Consider the following 24,185-nt stretch of genomic DNA (forward strand, 5'->3'; position numbering starts at 1 on the left):
TCAGTCCTTGCCTTTCCAAATATATGTACATCCTATCCCTCAGGATTCCCTCCAACAACTTGCCCATCACCGAGGTCAGGCTCACCGGTCTATAGTTCCCTGGCTTGTCTTTACTGCCCTTCTTAAACAGTGGCACCACGTTTGCCAACCTCCTGTCATCAGGAGTTTTATAAGAAACTTAAAGTGAATTTTCCTCCGCATAAGTATCCCATTGCCAAATTGCCCCAAGTTGCACCCCACAGTTTTCAGCTAAGATTTAATATCTTCAATACTTTCTGACTTGAAGTTTGCTTCAGTTTCAGTTAACGGAGAACTGCAAATTCAGAGAAGGCCGTGTTAATGACCTCTTACATGACCACAGAAGCACACAAAGGCGCAATGATTGTTTCCAACCTGGACAGGTCAATTCTAATTCAGATGATCCATTGGGAATGATGGGATGTTCGTAGCAAAGGAATTCAACAATAATCATGGATGTTACTGTCAGATATTCTTTATTTAAAAAGTGAATAATCTTGATAAAATATATTTATATAAAGAGAACAAATCAATAATAAAACAGTTTACATTAAACTCAACGTTGAAACTGGTTTATTTTAATAGTACTGAAAGAAACACCAGTCACTGTCGGTCTGTGAGCCTGCAGTGACCACAGAGATATCATGGCAGTAACTTCATGTTCATCTCTTCAGAGGGTTGCTGAGGAGAGATGATCGGTTCACATCGAAAAGTGCATCATCATCTGGTAGGGCAAACTGGGAGCTAAGCTGCAAAACACTGTCTGGGAGAAAACAGCCTCAATATTTTAAAGTGGCTGTGTGTGTGTGTGTGTGTGTGTGTGTGTGAAGGCAGCCTGATCCTGTAATTTCATACAAAAGGCAATGAGCCCTTAGCCACACTGCACATTGCTAATTGAATCCACATCTTCTGAGATCCTTTCACATGGGAAGTTGGTTGTAGTTTTTGGAGGTCAGTCATGTCAACTCCAGAATATCTCTGTTTCTCAGGGTAGTGTCCGAGACTCAATCATTTTCAGCTGCTTCATCAGTGACCTTTCCTCCATCATACGGTCAGAAGTGAGGATAGTCACTGATGATTGTACAATGATCAGCACCATTCGTGACTCCTCAAATGCAGCAGTGCCTGGCTTGTGCTGAAAAGTGACAAGTACAGTGCCACACAACTGTACTAGGGCACTGTCTCCCCTTTATCATGAGACTATTAAACCAAAACGTCAAGAGAGTGGTGCTGGAAAAGCACAGCAGGTCAGGCAGCATCCAGGCAGCAGGAAAATCGATATTTTGGGCAAAAGCCCTTCATCAGGGATGATTCCAAAATGAGACTATTAGTCCAAGAACACAGCTAAAGTTCTGGGAACTCAGGTTTGAATCCAACTTTGGCAGATGGTGATATCTGATTTCAATTTTTAAAAAATATGGATTTAAGAATCTGCCAATTACCATAAAACTATTGTCAATTGTCAAAAAACCCATCTGGTTCACTGATGTCCTTCAGAGAAGAAAATCTGCCATCCTCACCTAGTCTGGCCTACACATGATTCCAGACCCACATCAATGTGGTTGACTCACAACAGCTCTCGAAATGGCCCAACAAACCACTTAGTTGTATCAATTACTACAAAGTCTCAAAAAAAATGAAACCAGATGGATCATCTAGCATCAATGTAGGTACCAGAAACAGCCCTGTGAACCCACACAAAGTCCTCTGTATTAATATCTGGGGACTAGTGCCAAAACTGGGAGAGGCTAGTAAAGCAACAGCCTGACATGAGTCATAGTCATGGGATCATATAGAGTCATAGAGTCGTTGAGATATACAGCACAGAAACAGACCCTTTGGTCCAACCTATCCATGCTGACCAGATATCCCAACCCACCACCACCCAGCACCCTCTTACAATGTCCCAGACATCACCATTACCATCCTGGATAATTCCTGTCCAATCAGCAGCACAGACCCACCAGAGGTAGTGGCACAGTGGTATATAATTGGAAGTTCTCATCATGGACTCTGGACCCCATGAAATCTCATGGCTTCAGGTTAAACATGGGCAAGGAAACCTCCTGCTGATTACTATGTACCATTCTCTCTTGGCTGATGAAATTGTACTCCTCCAGATTAAACAGGAGAAAGCACAAACATCTACTTCAAACCCACCGACTCCCACAGCTACCTGGACTACTCCGCTTACCCTGCCTCCTGTAAAAACGCTATCCCTTATTCCCAATTCCTCCGCCTCCACCACATCTGCTCCCAGGAGGTCCAGTTCCACCACAGAACACACCAGATGGCCTCTTTCTTCAAAGACCACAATTTCCCCTCCCACATGGTTGACGATGCCCTCCAGCACATCTCATCCACTTCCCACACTTCTGCCCTCGAACCCCACCCCTCTGACCCCAACAAGGACAGAAGCCCACCTTGGTCCTCACCTGCCACCCCACCAACCTCCATATACACCGCATCATCCTCCGCCATTTCTGCTACCTCCAAACAGACCCACCACCAGAGATATATTTCCCTCCCCACTCCATCTGCTTTCCATAAAGACCATTCCCTCCGTGACTACCTCATCAGGTCCACACCCCGCGCCCCCACCAACCTACCCTCCCCTCCTGGCACCTTCCCCTGCCACCACAGGAATCGCAAAACCTGTGCCCACACCTTCCCCCTCACCTCCATTCAAGGCCCAATGGAGCCTTCCACATCCATCAAAGTTTCACCTGCACTTCCACATCTGTCATTTACTGTATCCATTGCTCCCGATGTGGTCTCCTCTACGTTGGGGAGATAGGACGCTTACTCACACAGCGCTTCTCCGGGACACTTGCACCAACCAACCCCACCGCCCCTTGGCTGAACACTTCAATTTCCCTCCCACTCCGCCAAGGACATGCAGGTCCTGGGCCTCCTCCATCACCGCTCCCTCACCACCCAACACCTGGAGCAAGAACGCCTCATCTTCTTCCTTGGGACCCTGCAACCACACGGATCAATGCCAATTTCACCAGTTTCCTCAACTCCCCTCCCCCCACCTTATCCCAGATCCAACCCTCCAACATGGCACCATCCTCTTGACCCGTCCTATCTGTCCATCTTCCTTCCCACCTATCCGCTCCACCTTCCTCTCCGACCTACTACCTTCACCCCCACCTCCATCTACCTATCACATTCTTAGCCACCTTCCCCTCTGCCCTATTTATCTCTCAGCCTCCCCACCCCCGGGCTCCCCTCGTTCCTGATGAAGGGCTTATGCTCGAAGTGTCTATTCTTCTGCTCCTCGGATACTGCCTGATCTGCTGTGCTTTCTCCAGCATCACACTTTTGGCTCTGATCTCCAGCATCTGCAACCCTCCAGCCACACTGGACAAAAACTGACCCATCTAAAGTATCGAACTACAGCATTTCCATCAATATTAGGGAAGTTAAAGACCCCATAATAACTACCCTGTTACTCTCGCTCCTATAAAGAATTATCTTTGCTATCCTTTCCTCTCCATCTCTGGAACTTTTTGGAAGCCTATAAAAAACTCCCAACAGGGTGACCTCTCCATTCCCGTTTCTAACCTCAGCCAATACTACCTCAGTAGACGAGTCCTCAAACATCCTTTCTACCACTGTAATACTGTTCTTGACTAACAATGCCACACCCCCCCCTCTTTTATCACCTTCCCTGTCCTTACTGAAGCATCTAAACCCCGGAACCTGCAACAACCATTCCTGTTCCTGCGATATCCATGTCTCTGAAACGGCACAACAACTAAGTCCCAGGTACTTACCCATGCTGCAAGTTCACCCACCTGGATGCTCCTGGCGTTGAAGTAGACACATTTTAAACCATCTTCCTGCTTGCCGGTGCACTCTTGCAACCTTGAAACCTTATTCATGACCTACACGACCTCCTGTACACTGGAGCTACAATTCAGGTTCCCATCCCCCTGCTGAATTAATTTAAACCTCTGGTTCAGGTGTAGACCATCCTGTTTGTAGCAGTCCCACCTACCTCAGAATGAGCCCCAATTATCCAGGTATCCGAAACCCATCCCCCTGCACTGTCCCTGCAGCCATGTGTTCAACTCTTCTCTCTCCCTGTTCCTTGCCTCGCTAGCACATGGCACGAGCAACAAACCAGAGACAACAACGGTTTGTTCCAGCTCTAAAACTTCCACCCTAGCACCCTGAATTTGTGCCTTAAATCCCCATCCCTTTGCCTACCTGTGTCGTTAGTGCCTTGTGACCATGACTTGGGACTGCTCCTCAAGGATCCCAAAAACACGTCCCAGACATCACGAACCCTGGCACCTGGGAGGCAACACACCACCGTGAGTCTCTCCCATTCCCACAGAACCTTCTATCTATCTCCCTAACTCTGGAGTCCCCAATGACTAATGGTCTGCTCCTCTACCCTCTTCCTTTCTGAGCAACAGGGACAGACTCTGTGCCAGAGAACTGTCCCCCAGTTCCCTTTGGGTCCCCTGACGGTAATCCATCTGCATTTGTTTTCTACCTGAGGTGTAACTACCTCCTTTTAACTCCTGTCAATAACCCCCTCCGCTTCCTGAATGATCCGAAGTTCATCCAGCTCCAGCTCCAGTTCCCTAACACGGTTTTCGAGGAGCTGGTGTTGGGTGCACTTCCTGCAGATTAAGTTAGCAGGGACACTAGTGGCGACCCTTACCTCCTACATTCTGCAGGAGGAACATTCAACCTCCATTCCCACTATTCTAAATTGAAAAATAAAGAAAAAAAAACTAGTCACCTTACCAATCCGGGGCACAGAACTGAAGATGGGTGGGAGACACTATCTAAGTAGTGTTTCAGGTAACACAACCACCCAAATATATGACTTCACTTACTCAGCAGTCCTGTGTCCTCTCATGGTGAGTGTGTGTTCTGCCTATTCACAAGGTATGTTTTCAAAGCAGTCACTTCCCAGCAGCCCCCTGGTTGTTGCTCCCACTCTTCCTGCTGCTGAACTGTTTGACCTATTATCCTACTCTAAGATCAGATGAACCTACACACCCTTCATTGTACTATCAACCATGTGCCTATCCAAGATTCACTTAAATGTCTCTAATGTATCTGACTCTACTACCGCTGCCAGTGCATTCCACACACCCACCACTCTCTGTGTAAAGAACCTACCTCTGACATCTCCCCTAAACCTTCTTCCAATCAGCCCATTTCACGCTGTCCTCACAAATGACAATCTCACTTGTGAATATTGAAGTAAAGTATCCATTAAGGACCTCCCCCAACTCCTCTGACTCCAGGCACAAGTTCCCTCCACTGTCCCTGATTGGTGCTATCCTCACTCTGGCCATCCTCTTGTTCCTCATATAAGTGTAGAATGCCTTAGGATTTTACTTAATCCTATCTGCTAAAGCTTTTTCATGCCTTCTTTTAGCTCTCCAAGCTCCATTCTTCAGTTCATTCCTGGCTACCTTGTAACCCTCTAAAGCCCTGTCTGATCATTGCCTCCTCAACCTTAAGTAAGCTTCCTTCTTCCCCTTGACCAGACGTTCCACATCCTTGTCACCCAAGGTTCTTTCAACCTACCATCCCTTCCTTGCTTCAGTGGGACAAACCTGTCCAGCACTATCAGCAAGTGCTTCCTAAACAATCTTCACATTTCTGTCATGCATTTCCCTGAGAGCATCTGTTCCCAACCTAGATGCCCCAAGTACACTCTGCTCTGCCTGGCTACTTTTCAAGGCAGAGTAAACAATAGGTAAGAGAATTCCTATTTCTATTCCACTCAGTTCCACACCACAATTATTGTCTATAAGGCTTTGGCTCTATACTAAGCTGAATTGTCTCTGCAAAATGTTTTTTCGAAGAGACCATAGTGCCCTTCTCGCAACCTTTTTCTACAACATCCAAACATCTCCACAGTCTTCCAACTGAACCAATCTTTACAATCTTATAAATTTAGGGAACTGTGATCTTCTTAAACATTCCCCTTCATCTCCAGTTGAGTTGTCTGGCATTTTGAATTGATGAAGTTCACTCCCTAACCCTAATCATTAGAAATTTACATCAAATTTTCTTTCATATAAAATGCATCCATTCCATTGTTGAGGATTTTGTTCTTGATGCATGCTAAACATGCAGTGTAGCTGAGCAGGCAAAGTGACCAAGATTTGGCTTTTTAAAAACATTCTAATCAACCTGTTGAGAGATCTTAATGACACATCTCTGGAGCAGGTGGGACCTGAACCCAGTTCTCTGGATCCAGAAACAAAACAGAAATTTCTGGAAAAGCTCAGGTGGTCTGGCAGAATCTGTGGAGAGAAATCAGAGTTAATGTTTCTATCCAATGACCCTCCAGTCTGAAGAAAGGTCACCGGACCCAAAACATTAACTCTGCTTTTTCTCCATAGATGCTGTCAGATCTGCTGAGTTTTTCCAGCAATTTTTTGTTTCTGATTTCCAGCATCATTTTCCCCTTCCTGGTCCAGAACTCAGGACACCACCACAAGAAACCTCCTTTGATAATAAAATTGACTAACTGCAGGTGTATGACTGCACCTAGGTACAGATAAGATGCTCATGTATTGTAAACATCATTATAGTATAAAACCAGACAACACAATTCAGTTTTATGGTCTTATTTCAGAATTATCAAGGCAATATGTTGTGCAAACAGCACAAATGAGCATGAGGGATTTTACAATGAAATAAGAACAGATTAGTAAGCAGTACATGGTAATCAAAGATAGCACTGCAAGCAGAAATACAAATACACTCACCGACACACACACAAAGTGACAAATAAATAGACTTGATGATTCACATGTCAACTGCCAGGCACACTAACAAAAAGAAAACATGACAACCTGTGTAAAACTAGCACACCACAAGATGAATTTTAGGAATATCGGAATATCTGGATGTCTAATCAAGCTTTCAAAGTGAACAGAGTTTTGGAGATGGCAACCTTTGTATTCCTGAAACTGTGAAGTAGTGAAGTCTCTGACTCACATCCAGCACCTGCACTGAGGTCATCTCTGACTACAGCTGTACATCACCTTCTGCAATGCTGCTTTGTTTTGCAACATCTTTTCTCTCTGACCATTCATGTCTACTCTGATGCAAGCCCATAATTCTTGAAGTAAAATTGGAAAATGCAGCAAACAACAACCAGGAAATGTCAGTTCAGCATATGGTTCATTGGTTACCCACTATCACCCCCAGAACTGCATTGCTTGCATGCTGATGCTTTGGACCAACCTGGTATGGACAGTAATTTTTGTGTTTCAATTTATATCTTTGTTAGCCCTAAGGCTTAAAGAATGTACAAGATGATTAAAATCACTTGGGAGTTTTGGTGTGTGGTACATCTGTTCACCTGAATTATAATTAAATGGGAGAATGTGAGGTGCAGACCTTGGAAAAGCCGTAGGACCTGACTGGAATTTCTCCTTCTTCAGCAGAGTATAATGGGCAGGAAGCATGTGCTGTTAGTTTGACTTTGCCTGCCAATAGCTACTTTTAGGTTACTGGGTCCAAAGCTCACACTAACCTCTCAAATGTTATTTGCCCTTCTCTGTATTCAGTTAACCAGAAGGTACTGGCTAACCATGGTTCTGTAACTTCTGCTCTCTCTTCTTCCTTATACCACTCTGTGCTCACCATTTAGCATTGTAGAAAACACCTTACTCCATCTAGTGACTGAATTGAGGGATGCACAAAGAAATTTACTGAAGATTTGAAACATTGAGTCAGAAGCTAATACTGAATAAGTTCTATCTTTATCCAAACTTTTTAAAAGTGATGATGACAATGCCTGAAGATTGGGAGGGCCTAAAGTGAAATAAAGTGTCAAGAACTACAGTCTCCTTAAAGATATTGTTAGATTCTGTTGAAGACTGAACAGCTTGGTTAATAGCTGGGTTTTAAAAGCTGGTTAATGGCATATTTGGACCAGTTACTTTCGAATTCACCAGGCAGATATTAGAATAACATTTTCATGGGGTGACTTAGTGGTAATATCTCTGGGCAAGTAATCCGGAACCTCAGGTCAATGCTGTGGGGACACTGGTTCAAATATCACAATAGAGATGGTGAAATTGGAATTCATTAAAAACCTAAGATAAAATGCAATCCCGACAGTTGACCATATAATCATTCTTATAAAAGCCATCCCACTAATGTTCTTTAGGGAAGGAAATCTACCACCTTTACCTGGTCTGCTTTGCATGTAACTCTTGAAATGGACAATAAAAACCCACATCTGGATTAATGGTGCTGGAAGAGCACGGCAGTTCAGGCAGCATCCGAGGAGCAGTAAAATCGACGTTTTGGGCAGAAGCCCTTCATCAGGAATCTGCATCTGCAGATCATTGTTTTTGCCTAATAAAAACCCACATCCCATAAAAAAAATAAAATTCCAAACGGTCTACTTAACCCAGCTAAGACAGTGTCAAAGTCACTCAAAAGTCAGGTCATCAATCTGTGGGGAAACTTTTCCTGTTGAACTCAGCAACATCAACATTCTCATCACTAACGTTTGCCTCTTTTAGCACAGTTGACTAAAACTGAAGCCTCAGTTTCAACATGACGATTTAAAATGAATATGCTGGGTGACATGATCAGTGGTTTACCATCCTAATTAAATGTACCTTTTAAATAAATATTACACAGAGACACTGCCATTCCATGTGGTTGAAGATATACAAATATGTGGATATGCATGTGGATTAACAAGTGGATACATTGAGATATGGATGCAGGAAGGCACATGTATGTGTACCCATTCTCGAGCTGCTTGTGGACTCACAGACAGGCTAATAAATGAGAACAAATGCACTGTCATGCCATGAAGTTTGGGTACACATATGGTCACACTGGGATATTCAGATTTTCACATGGCCACAAACACATTACAGAAGTTACATTACAGAATATAAATATTGTCATTTGTTAAATCCACCATTTTGCAACTATGCCTACATAGGTCAGAGACCTTGTGAACCTTCAAACCAAACATGCTAGAAAAGTTAAAAGCAGAGGAAAAGGTGAGACAGAGTGATCCCAGATGCTAAACCTAACTGAGTTTAAATATTACAGAGTTTTATGGGAAAAGCTTACTGCATCATCTTATTGAACTAATAGCTGATAGAGTGTTAGGTGGGTACCACTAATTCACACCTACCACTAATATCAATAAATTCACCGGGAACATTGAAAATGTTCATAATTGTTAAAAGTCAGGTCATCAATTTATGGGCGGATTCTTCATGTTGAACTATCTCCACCCTCATCATTCCTCTGTTTGTCTTGTACAGGTGCTGACTGACTAGTTAAGTGCTTGCAAATGGTTGTTTTCTTGTTAGAGTTACACTTTAGAACTGAGCTCAGTCATTGCACTGTGGTACATAATGGCAGGTTGGTTGTCAACCACAAAAGCAAGATACTACTGGATGCTGAAACAAAAACAGGTAAGGCATCATCTTTGAAGAGGAACAGAGTTAACCTTTCTGATTGATGGCCTTTGATCAGAACTCAAGTTTGTTCCCAAGGCTGGTCAATTTTGTTCCTTCCCCTCCATAACTAACTATTCAAACAGCCACAGAGTGGAAGCCAGGCACTGTATACTGGACGGAGAGTTTTCAGAGGGAAAAGAAATCAAAAATAAGAAAAAAAATACAAGATGGTATTGACCATTTACTTCTGTGAACCTTCACATTCTAGTAAGGCACAGTCAGAGAATTACAAATATATTACTAACTTGGTAAAAAAAAAACACAGCAATACTGAAAGTCATAAATTTAAGAAGCCATTGTAGGATACTGCATTGTTTACATTGTGCACGTAAGTTTTACTATGTCTTGTTCCACACTGGTCAGTTCAATCACCATCAACTTAGCACCATGCAAGCAACCATACTAAATGCAAACAGAGAGAACATGCTGATAGAAACCTCAGTTTGTCAGGATGATCTACTGGCAAAGATGTGCCTATTGTGAAAAGACTGTAAGAGGCCGAATTCAGATTGTCATACCCAGTGCAGCAGACTTAGCAGCCAATAGCTAGTGGTTTTGAGCAACTTTCAGCACCTAACCCCAGCAGAAACCTCAAGACAAAATCTTGCAGCTGTTATAGCCTCAAGGGATGAAAATGAGAAACTGAATTTGGTTCCAAAAATACAGAAACTGCACGGCAGACTACTCTGTATCTGAAAAGAAAAGGCTGTGTTTCCATCGCATTCCAAGATTAAGTCTGATAGAGTAGATTCAATCTGTTAAACTGACATTCCTGGTCCAGACATTAATGGATGTGCATTTCCAGTTTTAATTGATGACTATTGTAGCTGACAGACAGGAGCGAAGAAAGAACAGGGCAAACATAAGACAGACTATAAGATATAGGAACAGAGCAGGCTGTTGGGCCTCTCAAGCCTATTCTGCCATTCAATAGTATCGTGGCTGAAATATCACTCACTTCTTCCTGCACAAGTGATCTCTTTGGACATCTGCAGTGGAGAGTTTGACATTGCACCAGGGTCAGTAATGCTAAGCACTTTGGCATTCACTGACATCAAGTAGAATTTAAATTCCAAAGTCCCATAAAAAGCAGTAGCATAGTTGGTAAACAGTTACTATTATTTAGTTAGTTAGACTAATTAATCTAAAAAAGACAGTACCATCAAATCTATATTCTGACTAGATCTATTATTGAACTAGATTAGTAAGTTTCAGATATTTTGTTGAAGCAACATAAATTATCAGAAAGGATATCATGTATCCCATCTCAAAGCAGCACAGATGGCATCTGGCTCAGCTCCCTGCAGGATGGGAAACAGATTTCCAGCGCTTAGATCACCAGGCGTGTCCAGTTGCTTGGGGTTCGGCCATACTGCAATTAAAATACAATTATATCTTTATCAGGGACTGTATCAGCATTTGTCTCTCCCCATAATTCATCTCAGTCATAAGGCTGATAGCATAGAAACACACACCAGATACACATAAAAGATCACAGTGATTGACATCTCTCTCATCTTTCAAAGAGGGGGTGAATGCTACACCTAATGTTCTCTTGATGTACACGGACCAGATTATCAGGGCAACAGCTGAAGTACTATAACTTGCCTGAGGATCCCTCGTACGAAAAGGGGGTAATCAGACTGGGACCCCCTGTGTCAGGGATGTCCCTATACCTCCCACACTAGGTTTCAGTGATTACTCTCTTTCACTCTATGCTCCAACCTACCAACACCCTGTGTTGACTGTCTCCTTATAAACCATTCCAAGATTCCAGAACAAATCTTTCTCCTTTCAAACCCACACCCACCCATCAGCCTGTTTTGTCTATTTTTAAATTAGGAAGCATCCAAAGAATATTGCAGGGATCACCTAGAAATGTGATCCTGAACTGCTCATCAGGCTCTGAATGTTAGAATTTAAGAAGAGGAAGGAGGCTTTTATCCCTTTAAAGGAAATGATAAAGTTGGGATTATATTCCATCCACAATTCCCAAGATGCTTTAGCCAAAATGTATCTTAGAAACATGAAGTTACAGGGTTTTTGTAAAAAACAAAACTGATTCCCTCCTGTCCTTGAAGGAAGCCTGTTGCCCCATCTCAATTCATACTAGTATGGGTTACTCTTTAATGCCCCTGATTGGACCAGGATCTGACTCAGTGGGATTTAGTGGTATCAAACTGTTAGAAAGTTCAGGGGATGGAAAATAAATACCAGCCTTACCAGTGACCCCTCTATCCCAAGAACATTTTTAAAAAGCCTTTTATTTATAGTACCATATTACTCCCTGTAGATCACCTTGCAGGTAGTGGCAGTACAAGTGAAAGTTGCTGATCACTGGGCTGAAGCAAATATTTTTGAGCATAGAGAATGGAACATTACTTCAAAGCAAAAACATGTCCTGATCATTTTCACTAGTTTAAAGGACAGCTTTGAAAAATGCAGCACTCAAATGCAGAGTCAAACAGACACAAAGTTTAGTTTAATTGAACTTCAACAGGCTTAACATCTACCTGAATATCTGTTAGCTCTTTCAGGAACCGTTTCGCTATTTCTGGGCCATTCTCCATGGTGGGAATGTGGTAGTTCTGAAAGAGAGCAAAAAAAGAGTTTTACCTCCAGCAGTCCAGCATTAACATGCTTTCAAATAAAAAAAAATCATGTTTTTAACTTGTTCTGTTATGTAAATCTTTTACCTCTAGCACGTTGTTAGTTTTCTGGTTCTGTTTGAAATATCACATGCTAATGTCCTGGTTACACAGTCACATGCACTAGGGACAGGATTACAACATGGGGGCCCTCAATTCTACCTTTTAATTAGATCATGTTGGATCAGAAAGCGCCGGTAACACCCCCTTCCTGTCACATTCCATGTCCCCTTCTCTATCCCAGTTCATCCTGTACCCCTTTCCTACTTCCACCCTGTCCTCCTCCACATGCCTCAGCCCTTCTCAGCCTCTACACTTCACCTCCCAGGCCCACCCACCCATATCAGAACTCTAAACCTGGCTCAATGAACAAAACAAATGCAGAGTGTCAAACTGAACTGCAAAGATTCAAAGAACCCAAGGCTGAACCTGGTCTCTATTGAATATCTGACTTCAGCCAGGCCAGCTCCATGCTGCTGATAGTTAGCCTCAGTGAACTGTTAGGGGAACATTATACAATGATCCTCTTGGCAACTGTGTGTTTATATTTCAGGCTGACAGAGAATCTGTATTGTTGTTGGTTATACGACCATTTACAAATCAGCATTGTGAAAACACTTGGCTCACATGGAATATTGGTCTTTTGGATAAGATGCTTAAAAACTTTTTTGTCAGGTCACCTGGAGATGGCCAACTGATGAACTTGTCAGCAACATTTTCAATTGTTAAAGAGTACCAATTTGCAACTTGGATTGGAAAAGTGAAGCCTCCTTATTTTAAGTTATATCCCAAAAATGATTACTTGCTCCTTATCGGCAGGATTCCGCTTGACAACAAGGAAACAGGGAACTTATTATTGACTTCCAGCGGGATGTTACTCATGCCACCCCCCCCCCCCCCCCCCCACTACACATTAACAGCACCGAGGTGGAACGAATGGAGAGTGTCAAGCTCCTGAGAGTGGTCATCCACAACAAGCTTTCTTGGACTGTTCATGTGGATGCACTGGTTACAAAGGCCCAACAACGTCTCTTCTTCCTCAGGCAGCTGAGGAAATTTGGCAAGATGGTGAATACCCTTGCCAACTTTTATAGGTGCGCCATCGAGAGCATTCTGTCTGGATGTATCACTACCTGGTATGGCAACTGTACCATTCAAGATTGGAGACGGGTACAGAGAGTGGAGAACTCAGCCCAGACAATCACAAAGGCCAACCTCCCATCTATAGAATCCATCTACCAGGCCCACTGTCAAGGAAAGGCTGCCAGCATTCTCAAAGATCCATCCCACCCTGGCAATGTTTTTCTACAACCTCTACCATTGAGGAGAAGGTACAGAAGCCTGAACACATGCACCAGCCAGTTTTATAACAGTTTCTACCCCACTGTTGTTAGAATACTGAATGATGGACTCACAAACTCTAAACATTTGTACGTATCTGTGTTTTGTTTTTGCTGCTGTTTACATATTATTTCCTATCTATGCTATTTAACTCTGTGATCTGCCTGTATTGCTCTCAAGACAAAGCTTTTCACTGTGCCTCGGTACATGTTGAGTTGAATTGAATTGAATTGAATTGAATTGAATTTATTGTCACATGTGCAGCAGCTGTTAATTTCTAATACGGACGATCCAGAGGAACTCTGTTTATGAGTCAGTGTTACTTTGGCCAATGATGCTGACCTGGAGAGTTAATTATTACCATTTTTAAAATAGTCAATTTTCTTTGAAACTGCGTATTCTTCACTCCCACAGTTCTTGTAAAATAAACCAGGCCATTGCTCTCAAATGTTATTTTAAGGGATACAAGCAAAAATGGAAGACAGCTTTAGTGAGGAGTCAGGTGCATTCAGCAGAGGAGGGAGAAACTTGAAAAAAAGGAGGGTTTCTGAATCCCCATAAAACTTGAGATGATGTTACAATGATATTAGCCTTTACACACTGTAGACGAGGCTGGATGGAAATGTTAGGGGTGGGGAGGGAGCAGAGTGAATGGTTTCCTAATTGATGACGTAAGTGCACTATGGCAACCAGCAGTTCCTGTGGAAGAAGCATGCTGGGAGTTATCACCCTGATTAACGAAGTATTAAAACAAAGTCAAGCTGTTGCTGCAAATCTCTTGAGTTGAACTGTTGCTGGTTGGGATATTGTTTGGGCCAATATTGATTATTTGGTTTCTGGAATCCCTGAAACAATGGTCAGATTTGAATTAGAATCATGTATGATCTTAGTTAGCTGTTCTTTGGAGCTGGGAGCAGTCGGAGGGTGGAGATTCAGGAACGGGCAAAGGGCTAAACAGCTTCTGGTGAGAAGGTGCACAGGATCCCAGAGTGACACACCGTAAGTGATTGGCTGTTTGAGGGGTGAGTATAACCCTTTAATTTTCTTACAGTAATCAAATAACCTGTTGGAATTACTGTACTTACTGGTTATCTGTTAGTGTGTGCGTTAGTGAAAATTTGATTTAGTTTTTGTTTAGTGGCTTATTTTTGGGTTAATTAAAGGGATAGCAGGCCAGCTCTTTCAAGCGGCATGCTCCACCATAATGTTTGGGAGTTCTTATTTGCTGATTACATCGGCGAGCAACACATGCAGGAGATACCATCAGTACCTCCAAATCGAACAACGGATTAAAGAGCTTCACCAAAGTCTGGAAGCACCAAGAAGCATCCGGGAGAATGAGAGTTAGTGCATTTAAGGTGGTAGTCACCCCACAGAGTTGAAGGTGCAGAGGATAATGGGTGACAATCACACACAAGCACAAGGTGAGGTAGGTTGGGTAAGAGTCCCCTAAGGCCATCCCAACAGCCAACCGGTACTCTCTGCTGAGTTCTGGCGACAGTGATAATGCCTCAGGTAAATCCAGCCAAAGCAAAGCCCACAGTACCACGGGTCAGTCAGCTGCACAGACTGGAGAAAAAAGGTGGTTAGAACTGTAGGAATAGGAGACTCAATCATTAGAAGAACAGAAATGCACTTCTGCAGCCACTTGAGTGACAACAGGACGGTGGGTCCCTCCCTTGTGCAAAGGGCCTGCAGGTGACTAAATAGGTGAGGTGCTTTTGGTGGGTGGGTGGAGGGTACAAGCCAATGGCCATGGTACACATTGGTACCAACAACATAGGTAAGGAGAGAAATGAGGTCCTAAAGGCTAAATTTAGGGAGTTCAGAGTCAGATTGAAAACCAGGTCCTCAAAGATAGCAATCTCCGCATTACTACCTGTGCCACATGTTAGTGAGGCCAGGAACTGGCAGATTAGACAGTTTAGTATGTGATGAGGGAGTGGTGTAGAAGGGAGGGCTTTAGATGACTGAATAACTGGGAACGTTTCAGTGGAAAGTGGGACTTGTTCAAGAGAGATGGTCATAAGAACATAAGCACTAGGAGCAGGAGGAGGCCATCTGGTCCTTCAAACCCACTCTCCCATTCAATAAGGTCATGGCTGATCATTTTGTGCTCTCAGCTCCACTCACTCATTCTCTCACCATAACCCTTAATTCCTTTACTGTTCAAAAAATTATCTATCTTAGCTTTACACACATTTACTGAGGAACCTCAGCTACTTCACTGGGCAGGGAATTCCACAGATTCACAACCTTCTAGGTGAAAGGTTTCTCCTCAATTCCATCCTAAATCTGCTCCCCCTAATTTTGAGGCTATGCCCTCTTGTCCTAGTTTCACCACCAGTGGAAACATCCACTCTACGTCTATCATATCTATTCCTTTCTCAATTAAGGAGACCAAAACTGCATGCAGTATTCTAGGTGTGGCCTTACCAGCACCTTGTACAGCTGCAACATAACCTCCCTGCTTTTAAACTCAATCCCTTTAGCAATGAAGGATAATATTCCATCTGCCTTCCAAATTACTACTTGTACCTGTAGACCAACCTTCTGTGATTCATGCACAAGACACCCGGGTCCCTCTGCAGAGCAGCATGCTGCATCTTTTTACCGTTCAAGTAATAGTCCTTTTTAATGTTATTCCTCCTGAAATTGATGATTTCGCATTTATTGCTGAACAAAGAGACCTTGGACTGCAGGTTCATAGCTGCTTGAAAGTGGCGACGCAGGTAGATAGGATAGTGAAAAAGGCATTTGGTATGCTTTCCTTTATTGGTCAGAGTATTGAGTACAGGAGTTGAGAGGTCATGTCGTGGCTATACAGGACATTGGTTAGGCCACTGTTGGAATATTGCGTGCAATTCTGGTCTCTTTCCTATCAGAAAGATGTTGTGAAACTTGAAAGGGTTCAGGAAAGATTTACAAGGATTTTGCCAGGGTTGGAGGATTTGAGCTACAGGGAGAGACTGGACAAGCTGGGGCCATTTTCCCTGGAGCGTCGGAGGCTGAGGGGTGACCTTATAGAGGTTTACAAAATTATGAGGGGCATGGATAGGATAGACAAAGTCTTTTCCCTGGGATTGGGGAGTCCAGAACTAGAGGGCATAGGTTTAGGGAAAAGATATAAAAGAGACCTAAGGGGCAACATTTTCACGCAGAGGGTGGTACGTGTATGGAATGAGCTGCCAGAGGATGTGGTGGAGGCTGGTACAATTACAACATTTAAGAGGGATTTGGATGGGTATATGAATAGGAAGGGTTTGGAGGATATGGGTCGGGTGCTGGCAGGTGGGATTAGATTGGATTGGGATATCTGGTCGGCATGGACAGGTTGGACCGAAGAGTCTGTTTCCATGCTGTACATCTCTATGGCTCTATGACTCTATTAACATTGTACTCCATCTGCCAGAACTTTGCCCACTCACTTAAGTTATCCATGTCCCTTTGCAAAATTTCACAGTCCACTGCACACTTTGCGCTACCCTCATCTTAGTGTCAACCATAAACTTTGACACACTACACGTGGTCCCCAACTCCAAATCATCTATGTAAATTGGGAATAATTGTGGTCCCAACATTGATCCCTCAGGCATTAGCCACTAATCGCCAACCAGAAAAGCACTAATTTATCCCCACTCTTTGCTTCCTGTTAACCGATCCTCTATCCATGCTAATATATTACCCATAATGCCCTGCATCTTTATCTTATGCGGCAGCCTTTGGTGTGGCACCTTGTCAAATGCCTTTTGGAAATCTAGATACACCACGTCTACTGGGTGCCTGTTTTCCTCTGTGCTCGTAATATCTTCATAGAATTCTAGTGGCTTAGTTAAACATGAGCTTCCTTCCAGTCTTCACCCAAACAGTGACCAGTCCAATATTCTTGTGACTTTAAACTCGTTTGGCAGGGAAATGGGAACCTAAGGAGAGGCTCTGAGTTAGCCGGAGTGGTGAGGGCTTGAGGATAAAGAGAATCAAGATGGTAAATAAAAAGCAGGAAGCAACTGAGCAGTGTAGCACTAAGGTAAGTGGGAAACCGGGTCGTGAGAGAAGAGAGAATATCTAAAATCAAAGATTCTTCTGGTGAAAGTATCAGGATTCAAAAGAAGGTATAAATCTAGCAAAAGAACACTTTACCTGAATGCTCGCAGCATTCGAAACAAGGTAAATGAGTTGACGGCACAAATCATCATGAATGGGTATGATTTAGTGGCCAAGGCAGAGTCATAGTTGCAGGATGATCATGACTCGGAGTTCAATATCCAGGTATCAGAATATTCGGAAGGACAGACATGATGGAAAGGGAGGTGGCATAGCTCTGATATTTGAGGGTGGTGGTAAGACATCTTCTCACAAACTTTGAAGACATGATTTAGATTTCACAGAGAAAAGAGTTGAATTAATGTGGGTGGAAACAAGAAATAGTATGGGGGAAAAGTCACTGATAGGTGTGGTCAGTAGGCCATCAAATGACAACATCACGGGGCTGGCAATAAACAAAGTAATTACTGATGCATGTAAAAATGGTACTGCAATTATCATGGGGACTTTAATCTACACACTGATTGGTCAAACCAAGTTGGTCAATGTAGCCTTGATGAGGCATTCATAGAAAGAATCCACAGTAGTTTTCTTGAACAGTATGAAATGGAATTGACGAGGAAACAAGCTTTCTTAGATCTGGTCCTGTGTAATGAGACCGGAATACTTAATGTCCTCATAGTTAGGGATCCTCTTGGAAGGAGCGACCACAGTATGGGTTTGAATTTAAAATACAGATGGAGGGTGAGAAGGTAAAATCTAATACCAGTGTCTTGTGCTTTAACAAAGGAAACTACAATGGGATGAGGGAGGAGTTGGCTAAAGTAGACTGGGCGGGACACTTGAGGAACAGTAGAGAACTGGCAAAGTGATTTTTCACAGTGCTCAGCAAAACTATATACCAGTGAAAAGGAAGGACTGTCGGAAAAGGGATAATCGGCCATGGATAACTAAAGAAATAAAGGAGGGTATCAAAATGAAAGCTAATGCATATAAAGTGGCAAAGATTACTGGGAAACTAGGGGATTGGGAAATCATTAAAGGTCAAAAGAAAGCCTCAAAAAATCTATAAAAGGTAAGATAGATTATGAGAGTAAACTAGCTCAGAATATAAAATCAGACAGCAAACGTTTCTCCAAATATATTAAATTAAAAAGACTGGTTAAGGTAAACACTGGTCCCATAGAGCACAAGAAGGGGGGGGTTTAATGATGTGAAATGAGGAAATGGCCAAAGCGTTGACAGGTACTTTGTATGGGTCTTCACAGTGAATGACACAAATAACACGGCAATAATTGATGACAAGGAGACTATCGCAGTTGAGGACCAAGAAATGATCATTATTACTAAACAGATAGTGTTGGGCAAGCTAATGGGGCTAAAGGCAGACAAGTTTCCTGGCCCTGATGGAATGCATCCCAGGATACTAAAAGGGATGGTGCAGAGAAATAGCAAATACACTCATGCTAATTTCCCAAAACTTGCTGGAATCTGGAACAGTTCCAGCAGATTGGAAAAGAGCAAGTGTGACGCCACTGTTTAAAAAAGGAGATAGACAAAAGGCAGGTAATTGTAGGCCTATTAGTTTAATTTCTGTAGTGGGGAAATTGCTTGTATCTATCAAGAAACAGTGAGACATCTGGATAGAAACTGTCTTATCAGACAGACGCAGCATGGGTTCATGAAAGACAAGTCATGTTTAGCTAATTTACTGGAATTCTTTGAGAACATTACGAGCATGGTAGACAATGGGGAAATGATGGATGTGGGTGCATCTGGATTTCCAGAAGGCATTCAACAAGGTGGCGCAAAAAAGGCTGCTACATAAGATAAAGGCACACAGCGTTATGGATAATGTATTAGCATGGATAGAAGATCGGTTAACTAATAGAAAGGAAAAAGTGGGGATAAATGGGGATACTTTTCTGGTTGGCACTAATGGTGTACCTCAAGGATCAGTGTTGGGATTGCAATTGTTTATAATTTCCATCGATAATTTGGAGTCAGGGACCAAGTGTGGTGTCTCAAAGTCTGCAGAGGACACTGAAAATCTGCAGAGGGATACAGACAGTTTAAGTGAGTGGGCAAGGGCCTGGCAGATGGAGTACAATGTTCGTAAATGTGAGGTCACGCATTTTGGTCAGGATAACAGCAAAATGGACTATTATTTAAATGGTGAAAAATTGCAGCATGCTGCTGTGCAGAGGGACCTTGGTGTCCTTGTGCATCATTCACAAAAAGTTGGCTTGCAGGTAATAAAGGCGGCAAATGGAATTTTGTCCTTCATTGCTGGAGGGATGGAGTTTAAAAACAGGGAGGTTACGCTGCAGCTGCATAGGGTGCTGGTAAGGCCACTCCTGGAGTAATGTATGTAGTTTTGGTCTCCTCACTTGAGAAAGATATATTGGCACTAAAGGAGGTTCACCAGGTTGCTTCTGGAGTTGGTTTATGAGGAGACTGGGATTATATCCATTGGAATTTAGAAGAATGAATCTTATAGAAATAAATAAAATAATGAAAGAAATAATAGAAGCAGGTTGTTCCCACAGGCAGGCAAAACTAAAACTAGGGGGCACAGCCTCAAAATAAGGGAGAGCAGATTTAGAACTGAGCTGGGAAGGAAGATCTTCACCCAGAGGGTTGCGAATCTGTGGAATTCCCTGCCCAGGGAAACAGTTGAGGCTACCTCATTAAATGCTTTTAAGGAAAAGGTAGATAGATTTTTGAACAGGAAAGTAAGTAATAGTTATGGTGAACGGGTGGGTACGTGGAGCTGAATGCACAAAAAAATCAGCACTGATCTTATTGAATGGCAGAGGACACCCGAGCAGACAGATGGCCTATTCCTAACTCCTGCTCCTATTTCTTATGTTCTTATGTGACAGGTGTGTTTGTTGCTCCATGAAATGCCTTCTAGAGTTCTACTTCCTGATCATTTTATTGTATTTTCATTTTGTCTGATTCTATGATTCGAAGAGGACCCACCTGACCGCGGTACAAGATTCGATTCACTGGACAGACAACACAGGCTGTACCAGCACCGAAAACCTCGGCCACTCGATTCTCCTGCAGCCCTTTGATCAGTTCAGCCATTGTTATCCCTCGTTCCAAAACTTTAAACTCCCCCTGGAAATAAAGACAAGAGCTTAATGAAGCTGGAACCACAAGCTAGTTCTTGACTTCTTTTAACCTAAATGCATGTTCCTCAATGTGAACACCTTGCAGTTTTCCACATAACATGACCGTGTTACATAACAGCTGAAAATGTGTTGCTGGAAAAGTTCAGCAGGTCAGGCAGCATCCAAGGAGCAGGAGAATCGGCGTTTCGGGCATGAGCCCTTCTTCAGGAATGAGGAAAGTGTGCCAAGTGCGCACACTTTCCTCATCCCTGAAGAAGGGCTCGTGCCCGAAAGATCGAATCTCCTGCTCCTTGGATGCTGCCTGACCTGCTGCGCTTTTCCAGCAACACATTTTCAGCTCTGATCTCCAGCATCTGCAGTCCTCACTTTCTCCGTGTTACATAACATAACTGTAATTCCTGGAAAAGACCCATCACTATTCTGTCAGGTCAGCTGGGGATAGGCAGCTAATGAACTTGTCAGCAACATCCCCAAATAAAAAAAAGTACAAATTTGTATCTTGAATTAGAAAAGTGAAGCCTCCTTAGTTTAAGCTCTGTCCCAAAAATGATTATTTGCTGCTCATTGGCAGGAGCAGAGGGAGCGACTGAAACTGAGGGTTTTGGATTCCTCTCACCAACAGGGAAATGTGCAGCAACTGTTAATTTCAAACACTGAAGATTCAGAGGAACGTGGTTTACAAGTCAGTGTTGCTTAGTCCAATAATGTTGATCTGGAGAGTTAATTATTACCATTTTTTAAATTGTCAATTTTCTTCGCGACTGCTTACTCTTCATTCTCATAGCTCATGTAAAATAAACTAGACCATAGGTCTCAAATGTTATTTTTCAGTTTGCCTTTCAAAAGGAGAAAAGAACTCTGTTATATAATATAAAACAAAGTACTGGAGAAACGCACCAGATCTGGTGGATGAGGGAGAAGAGGTGGACGGTGTGCAGCAGCACTCTGTACGGGAATTGCCATTTCCTCTCCCTGAAAGACATACAACCCAGATTCCAGAGGCAGCTCAGGTTGTTGGGCACATGCTCCCGTGGGAGGTACGGGACCTTGAAGCCAGTGTGAAATTCTGTCCAGGCAGGGGTGATCCCCGATAATTTTTTTTTTTTAACCCCCACACTACCACCTAAGTGCGGTAGTGCTTATTTTTTCCCCAGCACCCATGGTGTGTGTGTGCAGGTGTGAGACACAGTGAATGACACAGTGCACGAATCTTTATTCAATTTCCACCATCAGGAAGATAGGAAAACACCCGGGTGGCCAGTGACAAACACTGCCATTCACATCAGAGGGCAGTGCTGTGTGATCAAAACAGTGAAGGGGAGGGTAGGGACTAAATCAAAATAGAGTTGGAGGGAGAAATGATGCACTCCACTCCCTGCGGCGCCCACCTCTCCCTGAACAACTCCAGGGTGTTGGTCGACACCGCGTGCTCCTTCTCCAAGGACACCCGGGCTCTAACGTAACCGCGGACGAGGGGCAGGCAGTCGGCCCTAACGACCCCCTCCACGGCCCGCTGCCTGGACCTGTTGATGGCCAGTTTGGCCAGGCCCAGGAGCAGACCCACGAGGAGGTCTTCAGACCTGCCCTCCTTCCTCCGTACCGGGTGCCCAAAGATCAGGAGCGTGGGACTGAAGTGCAGCCAAACACAGAGGAGAAGGTTTTTCAGAAAATCAAAAAGGGAGTGCAAACGCCCACACCCAATATATACATGGTCCACGGACTCCACAGCGCCACAGAACAAGCAGTTGGGCTGGGAGTCCGTGAACCACCGCAACCTGCGGTTGCAGGGGACTGCTGCGTGCAACACCCTCCACCCCAGATCCCCGAGAGAAAGGGGGAGGACTCCCGCGTAGAGAGCCCTCCACTGGGGATCCCCACCGCCCGGTGGCAAATGGGCACGCCAAGGCGTGTCCGGACGGTGGATGAGGGAGAAGAGGTGGATGGTGTGCAGCAGCAGTCGGTACAGGGCTCTCCTTTTCACCTCCCTAAACAAAACAAAATTAAAGTCTCGGAGGCGGCTCAGGTTGTGGGGCACAGGCTCCCGCGGGAAGTACGGGACCTTGGGGCCAATGTGAAATTCTGTCCAGGCAGGGGTGATCCCCTGATAATTTTTTTTTTCTTTTTTTTTTCTTTGCAATGCTGTGTGAATCCCTATTTATATTTTTTTTTCTCTTTTTTTTACTTTTTTTTTGTTTGAAGGGGAAGGTCCCCGTTTGTTTTTTTTTTCTTTTATATTTTAACCCCCACACTACCACCTAAGTGCGGTAGTGCTTATTTTATCCCCAGCACCCATGGTGTGTGTGTGTGCAGGGGTGAGACACAGTGAAAGACACAAAGTGCACCAATCTTTATTCAATTCCCACCACCAGGAAGATAGGAAAACACCCGGGTGGCCAGTGACAAGCACTGCCCTTCACATCAAAGGGCAGTGCTGTGTGATCAAAACAGTGAAGGGGAGGGTAGGGACTAAATCAAAATAGAGTTGGAGGGAGAAATGATGCACTCCACTCCCTGCGGCGCCCACCTCTCCCTGAACAACTCCAGGGTGTTGGTGGACACCGCGTGCTCCTTCTCCAAGGACACCCGGGCTCTAACGTAACCGCGGAAGAGGGGCAGGCAGTCGGCCCTAACGACCCCCTCCACGGCCCGCTGCCTGGACCTGTTGATGGCCAGTTTGGCCAGGCCCAGGAGCAGACCCACGAGGAGGTCTTCAGACCTGCCCTCCTTCCTCCGTACCGGGTGCCCAAAGATCAGGAGCGTGGGACTGAAGTGCAGCCAGAAAAAGAGGAGAAGGTTTTTAAGGAAATCAAAAAGGGAGTGCAAACGCCCACACCCAATATATACATGGTCCACGGACTCCACAGCGCCACAGAACAAGCAGTTGGGCTGGGAGTCCGTGAACCACCGCAACCTGCGGTTGCAGGGGACTGCTGCGTGCAACACCCTCCACCCCAGATCCCCGAGAGAAAGGGGGAGGACTCCCGCGTAGAGAGCCCTCCACTGGGGATCCCCACCGCCCGGTGGCAAATGGGCACGCCAAGGCGTGTCCGGAAGGTGGATGAGGGAGAAGAGGTGGATGGTGTGCAGCAGCAGTCTCTACAGGGCCCTTCTTTTCACCTCCTTAAACGAAACAAAATTAAAATTTCGGAGGCGGCTCAGGTTGTGGGGCACAGGCTCCCGCGGGAAGTACGGGACCTTGGGGCCAATGTGAAATTCTGTCCAGGCAGGGGTGATCCCCTGATAATTTTTTTTTTTTTTTCTTTCTTTTCTTTTTACAGTGAAAGACACAAAGTGCACCAATCTTTATTCAATTTCCACCACCAGGAAGATAGGAAAACACCCGGGTGGCCAGTGACAAGCACTGCCCTTCACATCAGGGGACAGTGCTGTGTGATCAAAACAGTGAAGGGGAGGGGAGGGATGGGACTAAATCAAAATAGAATTGGAGGGAGAAATGATGCACTCCACTCCCTGCGGCGCCCACCTCTCCCTGAACAACTCCA

At 44.2% G+C, this 24,185-nt stretch overlaps 1 protein-coding gene across 1 annotated transcript in view; it reads right to left on the reverse strand.

Moving 5' to 3' along the window:
* Positions 1–477: 477 nt before the first annotated feature.
* Positions 478–24,185, reverse strand: part of LOC122542074 (branched chain amino acid transaminase 2) — a 67,609-nt gene continuing 43,901 nt past the window's right edge. Inside the window, exons 9-11 of the mRNA XM_043679394.2 lie at positions 20,528–20,668; positions 12,023–12,097; positions 478–10,881 (exon numbers count right to left, since the gene is read on the reverse strand). Coding sequence (XP_043535329.1) covers positions 10,840–10,881; positions 12,023–12,097; positions 20,528–20,668 — 258 coding nt within the window. The 3' untranslated portion in view covers positions 478–10,839. The remainder of the gene's footprint in view (positions 10,882–12,022; positions 12,098–20,527; positions 20,669–24,185) is intronic.

The sequence above is a fragment of the Chiloscyllium plagiosum genome, unplaced genomic scaffold, assembly GCF_037043375.1.
Source record: "Chiloscyllium plagiosum isolate Xiang-an unplaced genomic scaffold, Cpla_swu_hap1 HiC_scaffold_33, whole genome shotgun sequence".
NCBI lineage: Eukaryota > Metazoa > Chordata > Chondrichthyes > Orectolobiformes > Hemiscylliidae > Chiloscyllium > Chiloscyllium plagiosum.